The sequence below is a fragment of the Ptychodera flava genome, chromosome 10 (genome assembly GCF_041260155.1).
Source record: "Ptychodera flava strain L36383 chromosome 10, AS_Pfla_20210202, whole genome shotgun sequence".
NCBI lineage: Eukaryota > Metazoa > Hemichordata > Enteropneusta > Ptychoderidae > Ptychodera > Ptychodera flava.
In genome coordinates, this window is record NC_091937.1 from 44087388 (window position 1) to 44111903 (window position 24516).

At 37.6% G+C, this 24516-nt stretch overlaps 1 protein-coding gene across 1 annotated transcript in view; it reads right to left on the minus strand.

The window, feature by feature from the left end:
* Window positions 1–3387: 3387 nt before the first annotated feature.
* Window positions 3388–24516, minus strand: part of LOC139141681 (uncharacterized) — a 28379-nt gene continuing 7250 nt past the window's right edge. The window contains exons 5-9 of the mRNA XM_070711265.1: window positions 18477–18773; window positions 17759–17926; window positions 16905–17042; window positions 4788–4922; window positions 3388–3411 (exon numbers count right to left, since the gene is read on the minus strand). Of these exons, the coding sequence (XP_070567366.1) occupies window positions 3388–3411; window positions 4788–4922; window positions 16905–17042; window positions 17759–17926; window positions 18477–18773 (762 nt within the window). The remainder of the gene's footprint in view (window positions 3412–4787; window positions 4923–16904; window positions 17043–17758; window positions 17927–18476; window positions 18774–24516) is intronic.

Here is a 24516-nt window from a genome sequence, read left to right on the forward strand (position 1 = left end):
ATGTAGAAAATGCTAGTCAGAGAGTTGAACAACTGCATGTTTTATTTAGCTATGCGATCATAAAATAACAATATACCTAAATCCCTGGTATTAGGTGTTGCAAGATACTCATGAAGGCTGTAAAACGTCACTTGGCTCATTAATTATGCACATGTGCACTAAAGACATACAGCTCCGATCATTAGTTAATTGAGGAACCTTTTTCGGGCTCTAACCTTACCGACTAATTTATCCTATCATCTAATTCTAGGCCAACCAATGAGGCAAGGGGTCTGGTTTGTTGGATATAAAACAAATAATTGCATAGGCCTTATCCCAAAGTCTGGAGGACCTGTGACCAATATAATATATTCCAGTACATTACAACTTGCACTTTCAGTTTTCATGCTTACATTTCCCTATTGGGGGCAAGAATCAGGCAATATATTATGCTGCTGGCACTTTACATTTTTTGATTGGCAGTCATGCTCTCATTTGCTTTAGCTCTGTCAACTCTGCTTGCAGCTTTAATAGGTTCATTGAAATATCTGTCAAGCACAACGAAATCTTCAGGTTCTCGACTACTTTTCTTGAGAATTAAATTTATCATAATACATGAAGACTGTACAGTATTTGGCAAAGCACGTCACGTGATCATGGGGCTGTACCCAGTATATAACGTGATAATTTTATTTTCAGACGCCAGCCTTGCAAGAAGTTGAGGTAAGGCACAGGTGTATTTTCCACAGACTGTCTTAGCGGTCTTGAACCCTACCTTTTACATTACATACATATAAATCATTATCAACAATATTGAGAAGAAGAACCATGATACCACGAAAGTATTGAAGCATTTTACCCTACGCATAGCCGACTCTTATTAAAAATACGTCACTGTAAATATCCGCCATTTTGCATAGCTAATATGAGAATTTCAATTCGGAAGGTCTTCACTCCGGGCCGGATGACCTTGACCTGTATCCTAAGAGATGTCACAAATTAGTTTTATTAGCTTCAGGCTTCGATATCTTTCAAAATTCAGCAAAATAGTACGTGTTTGTTTATATGCGACGGGTAGCCGCTGGTTAGCCTAAAATGTCAAGGATTAGGTTTTGCTCTCCGTCCGTTTTACAGTTTTATCATTAACACATACAAACGAACATGGATACCGTTTCTCGACAGTTTTCACACATTCCATGATGGCATATTCTATTTCTTATTCTTGTTCATCGACTTACGAAATCTGCAAATTATAAAATGCACTCTAGTGGCCCGTGAGAGAATTCTATACCCGGCATAGTTCTGTCACTGCTTTTAATACAGCACTTCTAATATACATATGGCCATCCTACTTGTAGGAAAGGTTGGCTGCAATACGTACACCGTCAAGTGTCAGGCCTCTTGTGGGATATACGGTAGTTCGTTGCGTTAGTTGCAACTGTAAACGTGTGTTCACCCGAATTCGACAAAATATCATACTCCTTCACTGTTTATGTGGTGGTTAATCTTCCAAAATATATCCTGACCTACCTTTCTGGCACGGGACTTTGTAAAGCGCGTCTCCAGCGGCTGGTCGTAGTGTAAACTGTATGAACTCAAAGTCTGAGAATGTCAGTGTGTGTGGACATCAACAATGACTGGGTCCAAGACCCCGAACAAAGACTAGGCATTACCGGGAACCAGATCACATGACTCCGTGATCACAGAACAGATACCATGAGATTTGATTTATGTAGGGACACAATGTTATTTATCCAGCTAGCCAGGGTTTAGGTCCTTCAAAGTTTTATTTTCTGAAGATTCGCGGTCATCTTGCTACCCTTTGCTCAAGAGTTTAATTTAATTTTGCTACCCTCTTTCACAAATGCAATAGATTTTGCTGAGATTTTCCAAGCCTTTGCGCAAACTTCTACCTGATCGTGGGCACTAATTTTCACAGACATTTTTAAAATCACAAACACGTATATCATTTGTCGTATATGTATTGTAAGTCCTGAGAAAACTTCTTCTTAAAAGGCAACATATTTTATAGTTGCCTCATAAACTATTAACTTTGTTCATTGACCATTGGGCCTACTCTTCACGTTTTAAGTTGCACAAAACCTAGGCTTAGGAGTGGCACTATGACGTCACAAAGCATTTTAAAATTTGTCATTGCTAATTTTGTTGGATCACGAGGTGAGTTAGCACTTTTTTCCCTTCAAAAATGATCAAAACAATCAACTGACGCAGACGAATTATCTGACCTGTTAAAGTTCAAGATGTGTCTACGCAAGCGCGAAATGTGCCGAGCAAGTGAACAGTTTCACAGTCTTTGCGACACGCCACAGTCTCTCCATTATGATAGAGCTGCAATTGTGCAAGTGGACTTTATTTCCGTTCGCCATTTTGCAGTCAGATTAGTTTCGCAATCACAGCCACGTAGGCATTTTTGCAATGTTGGCTGCGTTTCCTCTTAAAGTCATGACAACAAAACCTCTGAAAACGGCTGGTTCTTTTCAATCTTCTGGATTACAGGTGGCGTGGTTACGTCCATGGTTCCACTGATTTACCTAGTTTTCTTATAGGCTTCAATTTAGGTGCATATAATTGCATCGAGTTCTCAACAGCTGCTTTAGGGGAAACAAAGACCTGCCATTTGTATTCATTTCATAACTAGTATTTGGGTTAGTAGTTACCACCAATGAATCACCGTATTCCCACCAACTGCATGGTACGTTTTCTCCAAAGTTGATCTGAATGGATAATACAGCTTACAGACTTGATGTAGCATAATGAAGTATAATTGCACGTGGCTTCAAATGTACAAATAGAAGTGCTATTATCGACTCAGCAAGCTATAACATTTCTGAAGTTGTCATCGGTTACGATTGCCTGTTCTTAAATTGTTCTGAGGCGATGTTCTCAGTTAATACCTGGAATATTCTAAATCATATATTATGTATATAATTTACTAGACATTTGCTAATATGAAGATTGATGTAGTTTTCTAGTCGCTTGTCTGTTGTGGCAGGTAAAACTAAAAAAAAAAGCAGGTCGTATGAGCGCGTCGGTAATTGGCCTTTTTGAGTCACGTGGCACGCGATATACATCCATATATAGGTGGCCAGGTGAGATAAATTTAGCTATTATGTGCAGAACACTCGGTATAGTTTTCTGCACAGTTGTTGTCCGACCTGAGCTATTCAGTTGCTGCGCAGACAACTACGCTGTCCAATAACAAACGAGTCAAACGCCCAAGTGGATATATTGATATAGTATACTGAGCTATCTGCCTATCGAATCAAACGTAGATCACCAAGTGGTCAAATGTAAATTTGAGCCCCGTGTCTTGCGCATAAGCCACGGTCACTCCAAAAGTGACCGTGAATAATCACAAAGTGAAACTGCTGTGGTAATGTCCTTGGGTTATGTGCTCATTTTCCAAAGGTACTGCAGAATCATACGATAAAGAAACTCATAAAGAAATTCTCATAATCCATGAATAATCACTCGAAAAAATCGTTTATCGAATTGTCAGTAGAAAATGACATGACCCGTGCCACGTTTTGTATACATAGGTAAATGGAATTATAGCCCTGACAACACTGCTGACACAGATATATGGCGGACAGCAACATTCAATTATTCAACACAAACCCTCAGTAGCGGAATCAAAAGGTACGTTTAAAACACAATCTGCTGCAAAATTAACGGCTAAAAAGTACCCCAGCCCCGGAGAGACTGGCGATAAATCATACTAAAAGTTACTTAGCTTTCTTGCACTGGTCGATATTTCGACGTGATATTTACTAGCTCAAGTAAACATAAGCTTAACTGGGCTCACAATGGTGTTCTCGCACAGAAGACCACTGATCATGATACACACTACAAGAGTGTACACGTAGGTTGTTTTCTAACGGTCGTCCTGCCACCATAAAAAGACAATGAAGCTTTCAACACGTGACATTATAATATTTGGTAAACATTATGCCGTTGCAATACCATCGAAATTTCCTCATTCGTGGAGAGCAAAAGGTCACACTGGACAATCGCAAGTATACGTGATCCCGGTGAGTGTATAACATAGCCCACAATCGTTGATGTCCGTGACAAGCTAGGTCTCTGCTACAAAGATGTCAAACCGACGTGATTATGTTGACTTTGCCGAAACACACACACACAAACATAGATAGATAGATACCAAGCATCACATCCTCATAGTATTACGCAAAAGGCACGTTTTGTTTCGAAAATATCAGCTGACTTTCAAAACGATTTCAGACTTATTTATTTATTTATTTATTATTTATTAATTGCTGCATCCCTTTTAGATCAGGGGCTCACTAAATAAAACACTAGGAGCTGCAAAACACTGATGAAAAATAAATTTCAAGTACAGAGAGAAAAAAAAAACAAAAAAAACAAAAAAAAACAAAAAAAAAACACAGCCACAATATAATAAAAACTAGAATGCTAACAGCTAGTTCAAAAAATTCCTTCTGTTGTCTACAGCTTCGACTAAGAATTGTTTAAAAATAATATCAATTTGTAGCTTAATTCAGGGTTGTAGTTTTCAGTTGAGTCTCCTAAATACAAACAGATCAACCCTTTTCTTTCAATGAAATCTTTATATAAATTCATTTCTTTGTCATTCAAGAGAATTTCTTCTGTCTTAGCCATTAATTTATTTCTTTCAGTTGAGAAGTGTTGACATTTAAACAAGAAGACTTAAGATCGTATAACATTAGTAACATCTCAGTTCTGTGACATATTTCAAGTGCACGGTCGTCTGTCTTCCTTTTGCATACTTGAACGGTAAGTATTACTCTAGTATGCGTAAATTGACTTTGACTTTGTCCCACTGTTTCTTGATCATCGGTGTCTAACAGCGGCGTCTTGACATCAACGTCAGCATTTATTGCAACTGATGTGTCCCCATCACATGATCTACTCATCTGCTCCTGTGAAAAGTGTAAACGGAGAGGTTAATGCGAGGATTGAGGCATCATCATACGCGCACAGCATTTCAGTGCAGGCACGTTTCCTCTCCTACGTAAGGCGGATCACAGCCTCAGTAATATCATTGCTCAGTCTCTCCCAGTCTCTCCATATACACAGCATGATATGGACGTCCACTGTGATACGCCTATATATATATATATATATATATATTATATATTATATATATATATATATATATATATATATATATATATATATATATATATATATATATATATATATATATATGGCATGTCGTAGATGAATGTGTAAGGTAAAGCAATCCCATGTAAGACCTAAGGACTACGCTGGAAAGGGAACATCATATGTGCGCATACAAAGCTTTGAAGCGTCATTTTATCCTGCACCGAAAATCCTGAACTGGCGAAAGTCGAGCAACATGGTTGTAACTACAGTCAGTTTGAATAAAGCCACATAAAGTGCTGCTGTAGGTCGGGTTGGAAGATAAGCGCAGTCAGGCTGTTGAACACCTTGCTCTGTAAAAAGCAGGCGCAATCGATGGCCCGTGGATAAGACCCGTATCTCAGTTTGAGGAGAGCCCAGAGGGCCGAAACCAAACCACGGGTGCGTTCTTGAATAAATTGTAATTTCTCTCAACATAAATCTAGTATAACTGAGATTACAATACTGACAAGGATCAGGACAAATTTTGCTAACTGCCGATTGTAAAACAATATTCCTTCCTAGTTTTCAGGTCCTTGAAATTCAATTTGTAGAAGTGTTTTCAAGTCTCTTTATCGTAATTGTCACCTTTGCACAAGAAGTAGACACTGTAGCAATATTCTATGTTCTTTGAATTGTGATTCCCAAAATCATTCCTTGGAAAACAGTAGCCCTCCCGTCCTAATCCTGCCGCTTATTTGCTGTTCACCATCCAAAGTACACTTCATAATCTTAATGTAATCACAGTCAAGTTATACAGACTAACCTGGCACATGAATGTGAAATATACTGGCTATATGACAATAAAAACAACAGCTCTTTAATTTCCAATGTTGAACATCGGGGAAAAATACAAATATTTCACTTATTTCTCATTTGTATTAGTAGAATGTATAACATTATATCGGAATATTTGTTGGTTTCAGATAAAAATTGCATGATAAAAATTCTCTGCAATATTCGGGGCAATCTCCGACCAGGCCCGCGTTTTCAACGTGAAACTGCGACCTTCGTGCAACAGCCATGGGTGGTTTGAAAGTAGCACTTTGATTGGCTATCTACTATCAATCTGCAATCATTTGAAACAAGCGCTTCTCTGCCCGCTTTGGGCGACATCAACATTTCAATTTCAAATAAAAAACTTAAATCCGTAAGTTTCCCCACCACCCCTAGAAACTTAATTGACTTATATTGAACATATTGCCGGGCTCTTTAAGTGTAATGCGAAGCAAATGATCTGTCAATTTAGGGGTGAAATAAAGACGGCCAAGTATAACACTGGCACTTTAATTTTGTGTTTCATCCAATGTAAATACAACAATACTAACAAGAAACTTGAAGTTTATCGATGATTGAACAACATCAATAAAAGTCCAGGTTTCTACTTTCAGAGGTATTAAAGACAAGAACTATCTCATCGGTCCTGGTGGTTGTAACAATTGCACTCTGCTCCATCCAGGCGGACTGCAACTGCACTAGAAATGTAGCCAAATATAATGACACAACCCAAGTGCAACAGAGGCCAACAGCCTGCATTGCTTACGCTTACAAGGGCAGTGGTGGTCATGCAAATGTTAAAAAAAAACTCTTTCCACTGGCTTCAACATGAAAGTGCGCATTTCGGCTAGTTTTTTTCAAAATATTCATTCCCTGGCAATTTTTACCCAAAACCGATTTATAGGATGGAAACTTTTTTGGGTCAAACCCCTTCCCCCACCCCCAAACTAAAAGGAATAAGTTTATACCCTACATTGAACTTTTCACGTCTCCCCTTACCACCAAGGCTATGTACATGTATGAGCCGTGTATGACATAGGCCAGCTGGGGTGTCCAACATACTACGATTATGTAAAAGGGGAAGATAGGCAGCTTACACAGCCAGTCCTCTCTACATGGCTTTGAAAACATTCTATTTTACTCGCTCCTTCCATTTAAATCGCTGATGGTTGATAAGCTGGCCATCAAATTTGCCTTCTTTGGCCCTTCATAATTGTCGCCTTGTGAAACTATCGCTTTTATAATGTTGAGCAAAGGCCTAAAATAGTTTCGCTTTTATAATGTTGAGCAAAGGCCTAAAATAGTTTCTCAAACGCTTGACCCCTGTTCATGGCAAAGTCTTTGAATCTAAGCTGGAGTCCGATGCGGTTGACTTACTAGCCTCTGCCTGATGACCCTAACGGCTGCAGTTTGACCTCTGCATACAGCCGTTAGGTTATCTCGGATTTTGATAACCAGTTGGATGGAATGTTCACTGCCGAACATAACAGACACCATACTTAGGAATATGTATAGTACAAACATCTCAAAATGATATTTGAATTGGGTTACAGATACCCTTGTGTTTCCATTGCACGTAGACATGGGCATACATTCTGTTTCAAGCAAATGTCAGAATTACAGTGTTGAAAAATGTATGTCAGATGCTAAGCAAAACAATCACAGAATCCTTGACATTTCAACTAGTACGATAAACACATTTATGTGTTTTTTCCCGTGACGACATAAAAAATTCAATTTGTTTGGTTTGAGTCTCTCAACCATACGGCATGGCTGAAGGAATTCATCCACCGTAGACAATCAGGTATAGTAATATGCTTTGAGTCCATGCCCATAACATGTAAACAATCAATGTCATTTCTTTGGATCACATCATTCACATTGATTCTACCTGTAATTACAATTACCTAGTGTTCAAACCAGTAGATCAAAAATAATATAAACAATCAACGTAGGAATTTTACAGTGGCGAGCGATGCAGATTTGATCGTTAAGTAGAGCTGGATATTGATAAGGTTGTAGTATATATTACCTACTCTGTTCCTAAATGTACACCACCTGTTTTAAATACTGCTTCACTAGAAGCAGGTTCTCAGAGACAAAAATAATAAACAGTACACAAACTCTTTTCACACTTAACAACCAGTTTCCTATTTAATTACCTACAGAGTTGTAGGAAACTGGTTGATCAGTGTGAAAGAGTTTGTGTAGTGCTTTATTACTTTTTTCTTTGAGAGTTCTTTGAGAAGCTGCCGCTAGTGAAGTAATACGGTATTTGAAACAAGTGGTGTACATTTAGGAACAAAGTAGGTAATGTATCCTATCAATATCAAGCTCTACTTAAAAGTCAAATCTGCGCTGCTCTCTGCTGTAAAAAATATTAACTAACAGGTCAAACTAACAGTAATGACCTTATTATAAAAGAGTTATCACAAACTTCAAAAAGTTTACAATGAATTCAACAGTGTACAACATACTACTGGTCACTATATTTGTGTGGCTTTTTGTCCTCTAAAGCAAGATATGTTTTTTTCACTGAGAAACTGATTTTTGATGTTGTGTAGAATGTAGAATACTTTAAGGAACGGAAGAGTTAAATACAACAATGAAGTCAAAATAGACAAGTGGAGATGCTTCCTTTGTCCATACTTACACCTCCGTATTTCACAAAGCTTTTAAAACATGTGCAGTAGTAATATACATGTAGAATTAGAGTGGATTTCTGATTTTTTACTTAAAACTTCTGTATCATGTTTTCAGTTGGGCTGAGCTATGCCATATGCTTTTAAAAATACAGGCAATGCAGTTTCTCAACACCTTTACTCACATCTTGTAGCGTGACAAATTGTGCTATTCTATCTGCTTGTGCCCTTCATATTTCATGTATTTCTTTGTTTACCTCTATTTACGGTTGATTATTGACATAGTATATAGCATACAGAAACTTGAGATATTACTGTCTGAACATTAAGCAGTTTACCTATAGAAGGATTCAATTCCTGCAAACAGTCATCTACTATGACAGTGTCAGGCATTCAGGATGAATGTTTTGCTTCTTATCATGACTGCATTGCTTCGAAAACATCCTTTACTTTGCATTTCTTCAAACACAAACATCATTTTGAGCTGTTTGATTAAGAATATCATATCTACAGCATTGGGTAATGGAGACATTTGTCAATCAAAAATGAAATGAACAGCTCTTCCTTCTGAGAGAGAAGTGTTGAGAAGTTGCATTGTTTATACAAGAAGTCAGCCATGAGAGCAACAAACAGCTCTCAAACTCGTGTATGGGGCAAATACCAGACAATCACTAAGTCAAAATGTGCCTTATGTGACTTTATGTCAACACAATTTTTAAGGTAGCACTAGCCTAGGAATTTACTTGGGAAAAGATTACGCTATTTTTGAGAACAAACGTCAATTGAATCTCAGCAGCGCAGATTCTGATACGTCAGCCAGCCACATCCAACCTTCATTGCAATACTGAAGGAACCCATGATTATGTGACCAGCTTCTAGTTTGATGTTTCTGAATATTCCTTTCAGTGTGAGCATTACACTCTTGTGTTTCCATTTTTTGTATTATTATTGCAGTCTATGAAAATGTTGCTTTCATAATTTCACACAACTTCTTGAGGCTTAGTGTGCAAACTAGATGAAGTAGTTGACCACGTTGTTGTAGAGGAAACTATATGTCCACAGCATGAAAGTACTCTGGTGCATAAAAAGTTAAGGCAGTTGAGTTGGGTCTAGATATATGAAAACAAACATCTGTATGGCAACAAAACTAAAAGCACATGGCCTAAAAAATTTAGCCAACTGGATAATTTTGTGAGGCACACATTATTATCACTGATTTTATGAAATTTTCACACCTTACACAAAATTGACCAACAGAGAAATCCTGGCTGCAGTGTTGTTTGAACTTTTGTCAAGAGATGACAAACTCTACTTGTGCATGTGGTATTACAACCATCCTGTGCTGTGTCCTTGAAAAAAATGACCCTTTACCCTTTGCTCATATCTGTTGTCTGGGAATGGTGCAAAGCAAACTATATATAGTATAGCTACTGGTGATGTATTGACACAACACTATTGGTTCATGGTGTACAAAACCACATAAAGCAGTGACCTTTGAGCTCTGCAGGGATAGTATTTGCTGTTTACAGCATGCTAGCACATGATTAGGTTGTCTCTCCTATGAATTATATTAGAGCTGGTAACGCAACATAATTTTAATCATTTACACAAAACATATCAATGTGTATTTAGTGTACAACTCGAATGAAAATGACTCATTATCTACAGTGAATATTCATAAGTTGTTCACAATGTTCTAATACACAATTCATCGTTCTGTGCCTCATCTAGCACCTTTTGTTCCTGTTCACTGATACTTGAGCCTTATGAAGTCAGCAGGCATGCTTGACTTCACATTATTGAAATCTTCATTTTGGATAGCACAAGGCCAAAAAAATACCGCCAATGATACGGTGTTGCTCACATTTGATTGGAATTGGTACGTACTAGTATTGGTACCAAAGATCAACAATGAATGTTGTTTCTATCTGTTCAGTGCAGCAAAATTCTAGTTGAAGATATGACAATGATTTATACACAGTACAACTAGAAAAACAAGAATGACAAAAGCAAATAAGGTCTTCAAGTTAGGTACTGGTAGTCAACTTTAGAAAACATGCATATCAACTTCTATAGGAATGGGACAAGCAGATCCTACGTACATTTGCAAATGTCAAAAATAGTGACAACATCACTGTTCGCTCCCATATAGTTATCAGAACAAGTCAACAATCGTATGAAACACAGCACAGAGTGATGACATTGACCCCAAGTGTGCCTTGGCCCATGGAGAGTGATAAAGATATAACAAACAGCTGAATGTAATGATAAAATAGTTAAGTATAGGCCTACAGGCACTGAGAGTGAATATGTTACAGCAATTTGATTAGTTTCTTTTCCTTTTCTACTCCTGTGATAATCTTTAAGACAATCAATCTGCAAGGCAGTTTATGTATTGACAAATATGTTATCTTTTACAAGCACATAGTAAACTGTTCTTGATTTTTCATTTACAACATTTGACATAGACTAAAATTATAACATGCAACCAATGTTTACACTTTGCCCATACACCAGACACATGGAGAAATTTCAACATACAATCATCAACTCAGAAACCCTATAGGGAAAAGTAAACATTGTTTTCTTCCAGAACAGCTGGTGCATCCACATCTGGAACAACTTACAAACTTAACCAATTACACAAGGATGATGACACAAGAGATAAAGTTAAACTGTGGTGAACTTGACTATTCCTTTCAAATCCTTACCTAACTTGACATCTTAAATAACATACACTGCATGATTAATTGCGCACAAAATACATTGGGGTGGACCATTTGATAACGGACGGTGTCTGGAAGATCGATGAGGTACATCATCTTTTTTATCCGATCCATTGTACATTCTCTTTTCCCCACTCTCCCACCTTTTCTTTTTGTCAAACCTTCTCTGGCTGAATTTTTTATTGGCATTTGTTTGGAATTTTTTCAAAATCTGCCAGGATATTTTTACCGCATTTCAAAACCAAATACAGTTTACCATATCTAATGCTTACTAAATCACCACATTATATACTCTTAGTTCCAGTAGGTATAATTACCAAAAAAAATCTTAAAAATACCATCTTAAAAATACAAAATGAAAGATATCCCAGTAAAACTGACAGTTTCGCAAAGTTGCCCCAAAAATTCAAAATTCCGGATTTCAACTTAATTTCAATATATCTTATTAACAAAAACCCTAAGAACTGGTTTACTAAATATCAAAGCAATCAGACTTTTAAATTTTGAGAAACAAATTTTTTGACCAAAAATGAGAAAAATAGGCCCCCAAAATACAAAATTACAGATTTCATCCACATTTTGAATATATAATTAACATAAACCCTAGGAACCCGTAAACTAGATATCAAAGCTACCAGATCAGAATTTTTAGGAGAAAAATTTTTGGACCAAAAAGGCAAAAATTGCCCCCCTCCAAAAAAAATGCCAGTTTCAACATACCTTCAATACATGATATTGGGATTAATCTTAGATACCTGTATACCAAATATCAAAGCTATCAAATCAGTAGTTTTTGGATAAAAATTTTTAATCAAAATTGGGAAAATTGCCCCAAAATTACAAATATGACAATATCAATACAATTTGTACAAGCATGACTGAGGTCATCCTGAGGAACATGAATAATAAGTTTCATAGCAATCAGATGAGCGATTTCAGAGAACAAGATTTTTGACTAAAAACGGAAAAAAATACCCTAAAAATACAAACATGCAAATTTCATCCCAATTTTTGCACACGTAATTTAGAATACCTAAAGAAATCTGCATACCAGGTTTCAACCAAATCTGACCAATGCTTACTGAGTTTTAGCCATTGCAGGATTTTCCTTTTTTTCCCTCATTTGCATATTTTTGGCACTGACATGTTCATTTGAACAAATTCACATCTCCACCCCTAGGTGTACCTGTCTACCAAATACTAAGACAGTAGATGCTATGGTTTAGGAGTTTTTGATGTGGACGGACATACATGCATACATACATACATACATACATACAGACGACATTTTTCCACCTTATACGAATACCCTCCATTTGCATATATACATATGCATATATGGGAGCTAATAAAAAAAAACCGCCAGAGAAGGCTTGACAAAAAGAAAAGGTGGGAGAGTGGGGAAAAATCATGTACAAAGGATCAGGTAAAGAAAATTAATGCTGCCTCATCAATCTTCAACATCTTCCCCTTGGATATCAAATATTCCATGCCTTGGTATTGACCGTCTATATAAAGAGCAACAATGGCCAAATGGCAGAAAATGTAAAGTAGGCGAGCTATTTACAACATTGGGGATATTTAAAATGCTATCAGTGCTGTCATTTATATGTAACCAGCTCGTGAAATGCCTTCCACTGATTATAGCATCTGAAATTACTGGATTCAAATTCTTATCAGTTCTTGTGTCTTACATGGAAAAGTTGCAAAAATTGGTCCGCACTAAAAAAATTAACCTCAGCTTTGTTTTCGTGATCAAATTTCAATACAAATTGATATAAAATATGACAAAATTATGTTCACTGCCTTAACCACTGTCTCACAACATATCCTGGGTTGGTATAGGTCATTGAAGGTCACAGAATGAGAAATTACCTAAATTATACAAATTTGGGGGTTTCCCAACACTACTAACATCCTTCATCTTAAAAATTTGCATATTTCAGGACGATTTCCACATATCCAACTGTTGCCATCCTTAGGCATCTGTACACCAAACATAAAAGCTGTCTATCGGGCACTTTTAAAGAAAAAATATTTTTTACAATTTTTTGACCAAAAATGACAAAAATACCGCAATGATACGGTGTCGCTCACATTTGATCAGAATTGGTACATACCAGTATGGGTACCAAAGATCAACAATAAATGTTGTTTCTATCTGTTCAGTGCAGGAAAATTCTATGTTGATGTTATGACAATGATTCCTGCATAGTAAAACCAGAAAACAAGAAGAAATATTTAAACCAGAAAAACAAGAATGACAAAAGTAAATAAGGTCTGAAACTTTAGGTACTGGAGGTCAACTTTAGCAACATGCGTAGCAGAGGAATGTTTCAACAAAGCTAGTCCCTCTTAGTTTGAGTAGGTCTGTTAACATGTAACAGTTCATAAACAATTACAGGAAACGACTCAAGGTCAGTGGAGTATCCTGTTCCAGTCACTGGCACGCCACCACTCTTGCACATTTGCAGGATTTCCCTTTTTCTTACCTCAGTTGCATATTTTTGACACTGACATGTTCATTTGAACAACGTCACATCTCAACCCCTGGGTCTACCTGTACACCAAATACTGAGATGGTAGGTGTGGCGGTTTGGGAGTCTTTGCATGTGACGGACACACATCCGCACATACATACATACATACATACATACAGACATACATATACACAGACATACAGACGCCATCAACTCACCATATAAGCTCTTTTTGGTATTTATATACCGGTACATGCCAAATATGAGCTAAAAATTGCCCCAAAACAGTAATTTTGCCAATTTTGTAGTAATTTTAACAAATTGGAAGGGTAACACCCTTGCAAACATCAAACCAAAATTTGAGAGCAATTGGGCTGGTGTTTTTAGAGAAGAAGAAATTTTACTTAAGGTATAGACACACGTTTAATGCATTTTTACAGAGATTTTGGTTTTATTTCAAAATTGTAGTCCGTACCGTATGACCTTTACTTGAGGAAAAATGTCAAGACAATACTGTATAAAGAAATGCTTAAAATACTGATAAAAATAGACTTTTGCAAACTACGCGTACTGTTAGGGACGCAAGGTCAACAGATTATGTTAATTTCTCTGATCTTGTCCGGCGCGCATGCGCATACTTTCCGCTGTCCTGTGTGCGTGACGTTTATAATAATGGCTTCCGTGGTGACAAGCGGAAGGGCGAGACGCGTAAAACGGAAGCGTGGTTGTAAGAAGAGAGTAAGTAAGATCATGGACCAGGCTACCGGAACAAAACTCAGTTTGCTGACTTAGGGTCGTACTATAGCAACTTTGCAGAAGATGAGATGTCGGACAAGAGTCTTTCTTCCGACCAGGAAGCTGGTTAATTATCAGATTCTCTCCACCGAAGTAACTTAGTAAGTTCTCCAACGTGAAAGTCAGCAACAGAGTCTGTCTACCACAGTACGCTCATTCCTATGCGAAGGTTGGCGATAAGTGAACAAATTTGTGAATGAAACTGGTGGATGTGTCAAGCGATGCGTTGTGCATAAATTTCATCTTCCAGGGGAAGTTCAACAAGCGCACGGGCCGAATGACGAACTTGAATAGTCACCGCCATAGCTTCCGTGACGCCACAATGTGATGTGGACTCTCGCAAACGTAAAATATCGCAATTCGCCTCCGACGGGCGTAAAAGACACTTCTAAACTGAAGAGAAACGGATTGATAGATCTTGACAACAGTTAACAGTTACGGTAACAAGCTTAGACTCTAATTTGAGCAAAAACAGATTAGCCGTGGCAGTGTTTGTTATGTAAATAAACCGCCCTCATTACTCGTACATCTCAACAGTTTGTGTGTGTTTCTCCCGATTTTCTCGCCATTTATGATCTTCGGAAGGGTATTTGATGTAAAATACAAAACATCTAGTCTCCTGCTTGATGCAAGTTCGTGAACATGAATAAAAATCGCCCGGAAAGTCATATTAACGATCGATTTTTGTACGTATAGGGGTGTTTACACAATTCTTTGTTTATCTGTCCTCTGATTTTGGCCAGACAAGCGTAACTTCAAAAGAAATTAGGTTGGAGTAGGGTTCACAGATCGGTCTGATTTTTTACCAGGTCACAGTAGCAATACATATCTGCAAAACGGTGTCTCAGATTTTTGGTAAAATTTATGGAACAAGAGAAAGTCTTGCTGAAGTGAACGAAACCCGGTAATTTATTCAAAAACCCAGAGTTGTTACTTTCACACCTTATTGTGCTGAAACAAAAGGGAATAGAAAAAATCTGGGACACTGTTTTTTCCCCAGAGTACTCAATTGCTGATTTCTGTTAAAAGATCTCAAGTCGCCATAGTCCTTGAACACCTAATTTTTTTTAGGTAAAAAAACTCAAAAACGCATATTTTTGAGAGAAATGGACACAGACACAGTGATTTTGGAAAATAAACATATTTTTCATAATGTTGAGATATAGGGCTAACAGAAAATATTAATGTGTTGGGTCCAAAAGTGAAATTTATTGAGAAAAAGTGAGTTTAAAATAAGTATCATCTAACGTGTGTCGCTACCTTAAAGGCGCCCTTCTCAATCCCTGGTTCTCGCATTAGCGAATGTGTCAACAGCAAATTAACAGTTTGTAATTCTTTTGTTTTCCATTGAATATTTTATCAAGGAAATAATATTTATATTAGATAAATCTGATAATTGAGTGGCGGCTTTAAATGAGAAAAAAAACTAAAAAATTCAGCAAAAATACAAAAAAAATTAAGATATCTTAACAATATGCATAAAACTGTATAAAGTCTGCCTAAGGTGCTTGCACACTAATTTTCAAAGCAATCAAAACAGCCATTTTTGAGTTATCAAATTCTTGACCATTGTCATGATTTTTTTTTATAGCTCATTTGCATAATTTGGGCTATGAAAACTTCATTTGAACAAAATCTCATCTATAGCCAAGGATGCATCCGCACACCAAATATCAAGCTGAAAAGTGTAGTTCTTCACGAGTTTTTGATGTTGATGGACATACTATACATACGTATGTACATACATACATACATACATACACATAGATGCCATCAACTTCAGCTTATACGACAACCTGACATTTTTATACCAAATGTGAGCTAAAAAAGAGGTTTTGTTTCTCATCTACTTCTGGATACAAAATGATGCATTGATACAACTTTTTTGTTTTCCATGCTTTCAGAGCTTATAGGATCCAATTGCCCAATTAATAAAACCAAATCAAGAATGTCCACATGCAATGATAATTCTGTCATCCTGAATGATGACAGACATGGTGTTATTGTGCAGAACGTTGAGTGCACATGATCCTACAGATGATGTAATGTTTTCTGCCATGTGTATAAAAAAAATTGGAAATGAAAAACAAAATTGACATGCACACTTTTGATATGCACAGGGATAAGAAGAGACACTGTTTCTCTTTTGGCCAAAGATCTTTTGTATAGACATGTGTGATATTCATGAGTGAGGCACATTTTTGGTTTTCTTGCCAAACATTTCAACTGTGGCTAAGAAGAAGTAAGGTATATCATGTCTTCAAACTTTAAAACTATAAAAAGACTATTATTTTTGTTGAGGTGGTAGTAGCTGAGTCCAAGTAACTCAATCAACATACTGGTGTAGCTGATTGTATGTTTGTTGATTGCTCATTTGCTAGTAATGGCTGTTGATCATCTGTAGCCATGGCACTGGAGTCAATGATTTCAGCATTGATGAGTAATGTTGGAGAATGTGGAGATGGACTTGATTGTTTCTGAAATGAATAAATAGTGAAATGACAACAATCAAACTAAATTTTTGCCAAAACAAATGGTGAAATGTGATAAAGCAGAATGGACTGTGCTAACAAACACATATAGTTTCCATCATATTCATGTTCCCTTTTGTTCGAGAAGTAATTTTCTTGTATGCCAACATACTAGATGCATCTTTATTTCTGTACAAGGCACAATGCTCGACCCATTTGTTTCTTCTAAAGGCACAACTTATTTAGGTTTACCCTAAGTATGTAAGGTTTCAGAAAACTGCTCCTCAGGAATGGGTTAGAATGTTAATTTTCAGTCGAGTACACATGCCTTTTGTCATATGAACGTTCCCCTATTGAAACGTAATTAACTTGGCATTGTGCAAAGAAATGAGGCTAACCTTTCATCAAAGGCAAATTTCCAAGGTTTAACGTTAATGTTTACATTTCTCAAAAATTGCTCTTCTTTAATTGGTTATAAAATGTGGGTTCTGTCATAGACATGCTTTGCATTATGTGAATGTTCCTTTGTTGAATGTGCATTTTTTGCATCACACCAAAATAAGTGCCTAAACAGAGTCATTGAAGCATATATCTCAGAGATTCTTTTTAGATTTGGAAATAATCTGCAAAAGACATTACACCAGTAAAGCCCGCGTGAATTCCACACATTAACTTCAAATATGATTATATTCTATACAAGGAAGATTGTCGGATTCTCTTACCTGCAATCTGTGTCGTCTGGTCGGATCCTGAGAAAAGGATCTAGATGCTCTGGCTTTAGCTACAGTAATACGTTTGTGTACATCGATGAAAACGTCAGTTTCATCAAGAATTTCCTCCTGCAGAATTTCTTCAATGATATCTTCAAGAGTAATGATGCCAAGGATTTCCTGAAGGATGATTAGCAGATAGTTCTCTGAACTTATCATTGATTACTTGATTGGCTCAATATCATAATCGGTAAATCATCAGGGTTGTGTTGGTTCAATACAATCAGGTGATATCCATAACGTTAGGTCAATTTTACAATCACCATTCTTCATGTCATACAATTGGCTGCATGCAATCTTATGACAATCACTTAAGGAAAATTGACTGACTTGGCAAAATCATGGAACATCAGGGATTAAGTATTTTCTAAAATGATTATCTAAATACAATTCTATTGTGCCTCAAAGGTTTGGGCAGGTTAATGAAATGACAGCTTAACAATCATACAACAGCACCGCTATTGTGTGGGTAAATTACTAACAGGATTTCCTGAAACATCATCTGAACTTTGTCAAATGGCTAGATTTTGAGCTTGGATATCAATTTACAAATGTACCTTTCACATAGTCAGGGCCTAGGTTTAATACAGAATTACAGTAAAGCTGCAACTTTACACCTTGAAACAAGTGATTTTGTTCATAGTTGGGAGGGATTTAATAGGGGACTTACCTCCTCATACTGTACAACAGCACCGCTCACATTCCCATCATGCTCTTCAATTCTGTTTACCTCTTTCTTGACTGCTACCATATGGGTTTTCCCAGTTTGAAATTCATTAAGCAAATCATAGAGAGGTGTATTCTCTGACACAACGAGAAGTTTTCTGGAATGTTTGGAGAAGATATCCCTAACTTGAGTTCCATCGTCTGGATCAAGTTTTATCAGTGTCTTCACCAACAGAACACCTTTAACATTGCTCCGACTCTTCTCATACACAGGAATCCTGGAATGTCCCTTGGCCAGAAGCTACAAAAATGGCATAAACTACTTTATTTAACAATTTAAAATAATAATAATAATGATAATAATAATAATAAATATAGCTGCAAAGCAGCAATGACCGGGTTTTGAGACATCTCAGTCAACAGGGGCAATAGAGAAATACATGTGCAACAAGTCATCGTTGATGACACAGTCCCCACTTGTTAATAGGTACTTTGATTACATGTCCTCAGAGAGGATAGAGTCCTCTTCATTAATTAGGTCTGTGATAAAAATACTTTGATACAGATAGCGCTCAATGGCCAAGAATGACCTACATACAAAAAGACCTACATATGTATGACATAGGTTAATGTCCTTGTACCAACTTTGAATAAAATCGGTTGAGATATGCCTGAGTATTATGGCTCTGTACATGAAAAAATCGTAACAAAATGGCCGCACGGCAGCCCAGTGTTCTCCACAAATGAAAATTAAAGGCGGGCGGCTAATTAGCATATGTATTTGCATAATATTTGCATACAATTACATATCACCAGGGCTATTCACAAGGCACTCCAGTGATGAGATATACTTCTGACATTCTCAATATTTTTCTCCATTCAGCAGTGATTAATGGCAAGCTATACAATTTATTTTTACATTTAAATCCTGTCTATTTACTTTAAATAAATAATAAAACATCAAAAGTGAAAAAAACCATTGAACTAATACAAACATACACAATTTAGTAAATATATTGCACAATACCAACATGAAAATTCAAAAGTAGGCCTACAATCAGTGTTCGAAATAATCGGTGGCAAATGATGGCACGTTTTCATGTGACCCTCTGTTACTATATGTTTGTCTGTAGCCGGATTGGTAAAGCCATGAACGTCTTTTTTTTACGTCCATGACAAGTTGACATGGGACTGAATAATGCACTAAGTTACAATGCGGAGTCAGCGGAGCTCGGAGCATGCCTGCAGAGAAACATACGTGACTTTAAAACTCAATTCATAATAAAGGGAGGCCCGAAAAAAATGATACCAAGTATTTCCAAGAGAAAGATTTGAAATTTCATCGACTCTTAGTTCGGCAAACGTACAAAACTTCGACAACTGCGCGGCGTAGGCTGCCATGCATGTTTGTGTGGAGCACGCTGGCGCACTAGATCTCGATCACACGCGACCTTTGAACTATACAGTAGGCCTACAGAACCGTATGTACGGTACATAGCTGCTGTATTCGGATGATCACACGAATGATGATTTTAGCTCGTGCAGTTTCTTTTTACTTCATTTATTGTGCCTTTGATATTTTAAAACGGTCACGGATTTTGAAACTTGATCAAACGCAACTGCTTCTCAAAGTCAATCGTCCATGCAAATTACGAATGCGTGACAGGAAATGACACACATGGCTTCAACGTCATGTGGACGTACACGGATCTCAAAATGGCTAACTTGGCTCGGATACGCAACGACCTGAGCCGCGAAGTACCATACTTTTTTGCATTTGATATTTGTCTCAACCAATCGTACGATTTTAGCCACATCTGATCGAAATCACTTTTCCTGACCTTCGGATCCTTACAAGTACGAGACATTGGCGGCAATGGCAGTTGACAATAGCATAGATGCTTTGACTGAGTGTCCGCTGGCAAAAATGCAACACCGAGCCTTCGAGTGTACCGTGTCCGTTGTATGAAATGGACGGTGTCTGTACGGTACGGTCGGCAGCTTAACACATTTCAAGCTTTTTGAATTGAAGTTTTAGCCAATGTTCATCGGCACTACGGCCGTTTCACACTTGAAAAGCTCGCTGAAATAAGAGCGTGACAAAATCGCCGCTGAGAAACATAGGTCTTCAACCACATTTTCTAAAGAGTATCGGCGCCGGCGGATATGAAACAGGATCGGGCGAAAAAAATAAAGGATCGGGGCCGTCGGGGCCTGGGGAGAACATTGAATTGAGGATTGCATGCAGTCGCAAAACAAACCGACAGACGTGTGAACGATCCCTCTTTATTACACGACGTTGTCAGTTGCTGTCATTTTTATTCAATAGGCTTTCAGATATTGTTCGGACAACTGACTGTGAAAACAGTTTAGGCGACAGAAAACAAAGGTGGGCGGGCGAGATTAAAGGCGGGCGGGCGAGATTAAAGGTGGGCGGCGACAAAAAGAAGCCGGGCGCACCGCCCGTCAAAAACCCCTTGTGGAGAACACTGCAGCCATATTGGATCGTATCACATAACAAATTGACATGCATATGTATGACAGTAGTCAATCTCCTTGTACCAACTTTGAATAAATTCGCTGATACATGTCTGAGTATTATGGCTCTGTACATGAAAACATCGTAATAAAATGGCTGCCTAGCGGCCATATTGGATCGTATCACAAAACAAATAGTACATATGTATGACATAGGTCAATGTCCTTGTACCAACTTGGAATAAAATCGGTTGAGATATGCCTGAGTTTTGGCTCTATACATGAAAAAATTGTAATAAAATGGCCGCCTGGCGGCCATATTGGATCGTATCACAAAACAAATCGACGTGCATATCTATGACATTGGTCAATGTCCTTGTACCAACTTTGAATAAAATTGGTTGAAACATGTCTGAGTTATGGCTCTGTACATGAAAAAATCGTAATAAAATGGCCGCCTGGCGGCCATATTGGATCGTATCACAAAACAAATTGACGTGCATATCTATGACATTAGTCAATGTCCTTGTACCAACTTTGAATAAAATCGGTTCAAACATGTCTGAGTTATGGCTCTGTACATGAAAAAATCGTAATAAAATGGCCGCCAGGCGGCCATATTGGATCGTATCACAAAACAAATAGACTTGCATATCTATGACATTGGTCAATGTCCTTGTACCAACTTTGAATAAAATCGGTTCAAACATGTCTGAGTTATGGCTCTGTACATGAAAAAATCGTAATAAAATGGCCGCCAGGCGGCCATATTGGATCGTATCACAAAACAAATCGACGTGCATATCTATGACATTGGTCAATGTCCTTGTACCAACTTTGAATAAAATTGGTTCAAACATGTCTGAGTTACAGCTCTATACATGAAAAAATTGTAATAAAATGGCCGCCTGGCGGCCATATTGGATCGTATCACAAAACAAATCGACGTGCATCTGTATGACATATGAAGTAATCCTTGTACCAAGTTTGAATGAAATCGCTCCTTGCATCTCTGAGATATCTGCGTGAACGGACGGACGCACGGACGGACGGACGGACGGACGCACGCACGGACATGACCAAACCTATAAGTCCCCCCGGACGGTGTCCGTGGGGACAAAAAGATGGAAGCTATGGTAGTATTTGTGAAATGAGTAGGTCATCGAGGTGGTGTGACATTTTGTTAAAAGAACTGAATGTCATAGTTATCCCTATATACCAAAAATCAGACCTCTAGCTCTATTGGCTTGCACAAAATAAGATATGTGCATAATTAATGAGGTTCAATATATGGCACCATAAGGTCTCCCATCATACCAAATATGAAAGATGTAGCACTCGTGGCTACTAAGTTATGGACGTATATGTATAGTTGGGGTCAAAGATCATCAAGGTCACGTGACATTTTGTCAAAAAAATTGTGTCCCTAGTTATCCCTATATACCAAAAATCAGACCTCTAGCTCTATTATTAAGCCCAGAATTAGGTATGTGCATAATTAATAAGGTACAGGAAGTGGCTGGTCATGTGACATTTTGTCGAAAAACTTTGCTCCCATAGTTATCCCTATGTACCAAGAATCAGACCCCTAGCTCTATTGGCAAGCCCAGAATTAGATATGTGCATAATAAATGAGTTGCAGGAATATGCCTAGGTCAAAGGTCAAGTGGCATCCCCAAAATTGTGGTATGCAATTTGGTGCCCTACTGGTCATTGTTCAACAGACACTAGCATTCTCGGACTCTTACATAGGCCAGAATAAGCCATTGGCATAGCTTAGTATAGGTGGGGGGGGGGGGGGGGGGGGGGGGGGGGGTGTCAAAGGTCACTGAAAAATATGAAAAATAATAATTTAAAAATCTTCTTCTCAAAATCAGCAGGGCGTAACACCTTGACATTTGACATGAAGGAGCCTAGCCCGTATGGTCTACAAAAATTTAGGACAGAATTTTGATGATTAATTTTTATGCAAATGAGGTAAATTATAAAGTTATTTTCAAAATGGTGGCCAGGTCACATGATCCATTGTTACGGTCATGTGATCAAAAATTGACTTTCCCAGACTTCTACCTATGTGCCAAATTTGAAGTCTCTAAGTGCAACGGTGTTCGCGTGGGAGTTGCAGAAGTGCGACAGAATAAGAATAATAATAATAATAAAAAACAGAACGATTACAAGAGGGTCTCGGACCCATGGTCTCGAAACCCTAATAATATTTAATTCTTAAAAAATGTACTGAACAAACATCTCATTGTGCTGTACATAAAAGTCTAAAACGATACAAAAAGACCTTCTAAAAACTCTGGAAAAACCACAATAACGAGTAAAATTTAGTAGAAGGTAGGTTCTCAAACTACTTTTAAGGCGGAGCCTCCCTTTAAAAGGACCCGAAGCTATGGCAGCGTTCATTGTGTAAGTGAACACAATACAGGTGACAAGCGGGCATATGCTCCCAAAATCCCGTTTTTGTTTTTTCCGGCTGCAAAAACCCAGACAGACTGACAAGCGGCCGGCGCGAAGTTGCTGCCCGATCGGACTCTGTGGTTATTATAACAAATTCTAACGCGATTGGAAGAGATTTTTTAGGAAATTTGAGCGTTGGTGGTGGTGAATCAATGACCATTAGCAATTGAACTGACCGTCAATCAAATGCTTGTATAAACTCTGTTTGCAGGATTAGCAAAAGGTGACAAAAGATTGATATCAGTTTGTGTTAATGTTATAGAAATCAAACAGCCTACTGGCCAGGTGTTTGAGTGGGAGGAGAACTCCGCTAATGTGAAAAACTGGGATTGAAAATTGCGGCTTTGAGATGGATGGAATGGCTAGGGCAACAGTTAAAATTTGAGAATGACATTTTTTTGCATTTTATATTAATAAACAGAGGCAAACCTAGGATAATGCATACCAAGCTTCAAAGGCAATGGAATGAGCACTTTAGGAGAACAAGAATTTTGACCCAAAACAGGAAAAATTGCCCTAAAAATACAAATACCAAATTTCACCACCATTTTAACAAATTTAACTAAAGTCATCATAAAGAACCTGCATACCAAGTTTCAACCAAATCTGGCATGTGGTTACAGAGTTCCAGCAATTTGCTGGATTTAACCTTTTTTAACCTCATTTGCATATTTTTGACACTGACATGTTCATTTGAACAAATTCACATCTCCACCCCTGGGTGCACCTGTACATTAAATACTACGATGGAAGGTGCTGCGGTTTTGGAGTTTTCAATGTATATATACATATACCAAATGTGAGCTAAAAAGACTGCCCAACTCACTTCAGATACTGATTCCTAGTACTTCAAAGTAACATAAATATGCATTTTTGATACATTTTACGCAAATAAACCCCAGTTGCATACAACCACACGCAAGTTTTGAAATCGTAATGGAAACGCCGATACAGGTCAATTAATCAGTCAGATAAAGGGTGCATCATCTCTGACAATCTTAAAAGTAGTCAATAAAATTTTTATATTAATATATTTATCACATGAACAGTCTTCTTATTTTTCTTTTGACATAGATGGATCAAAATTATTGTAACAAATTGCA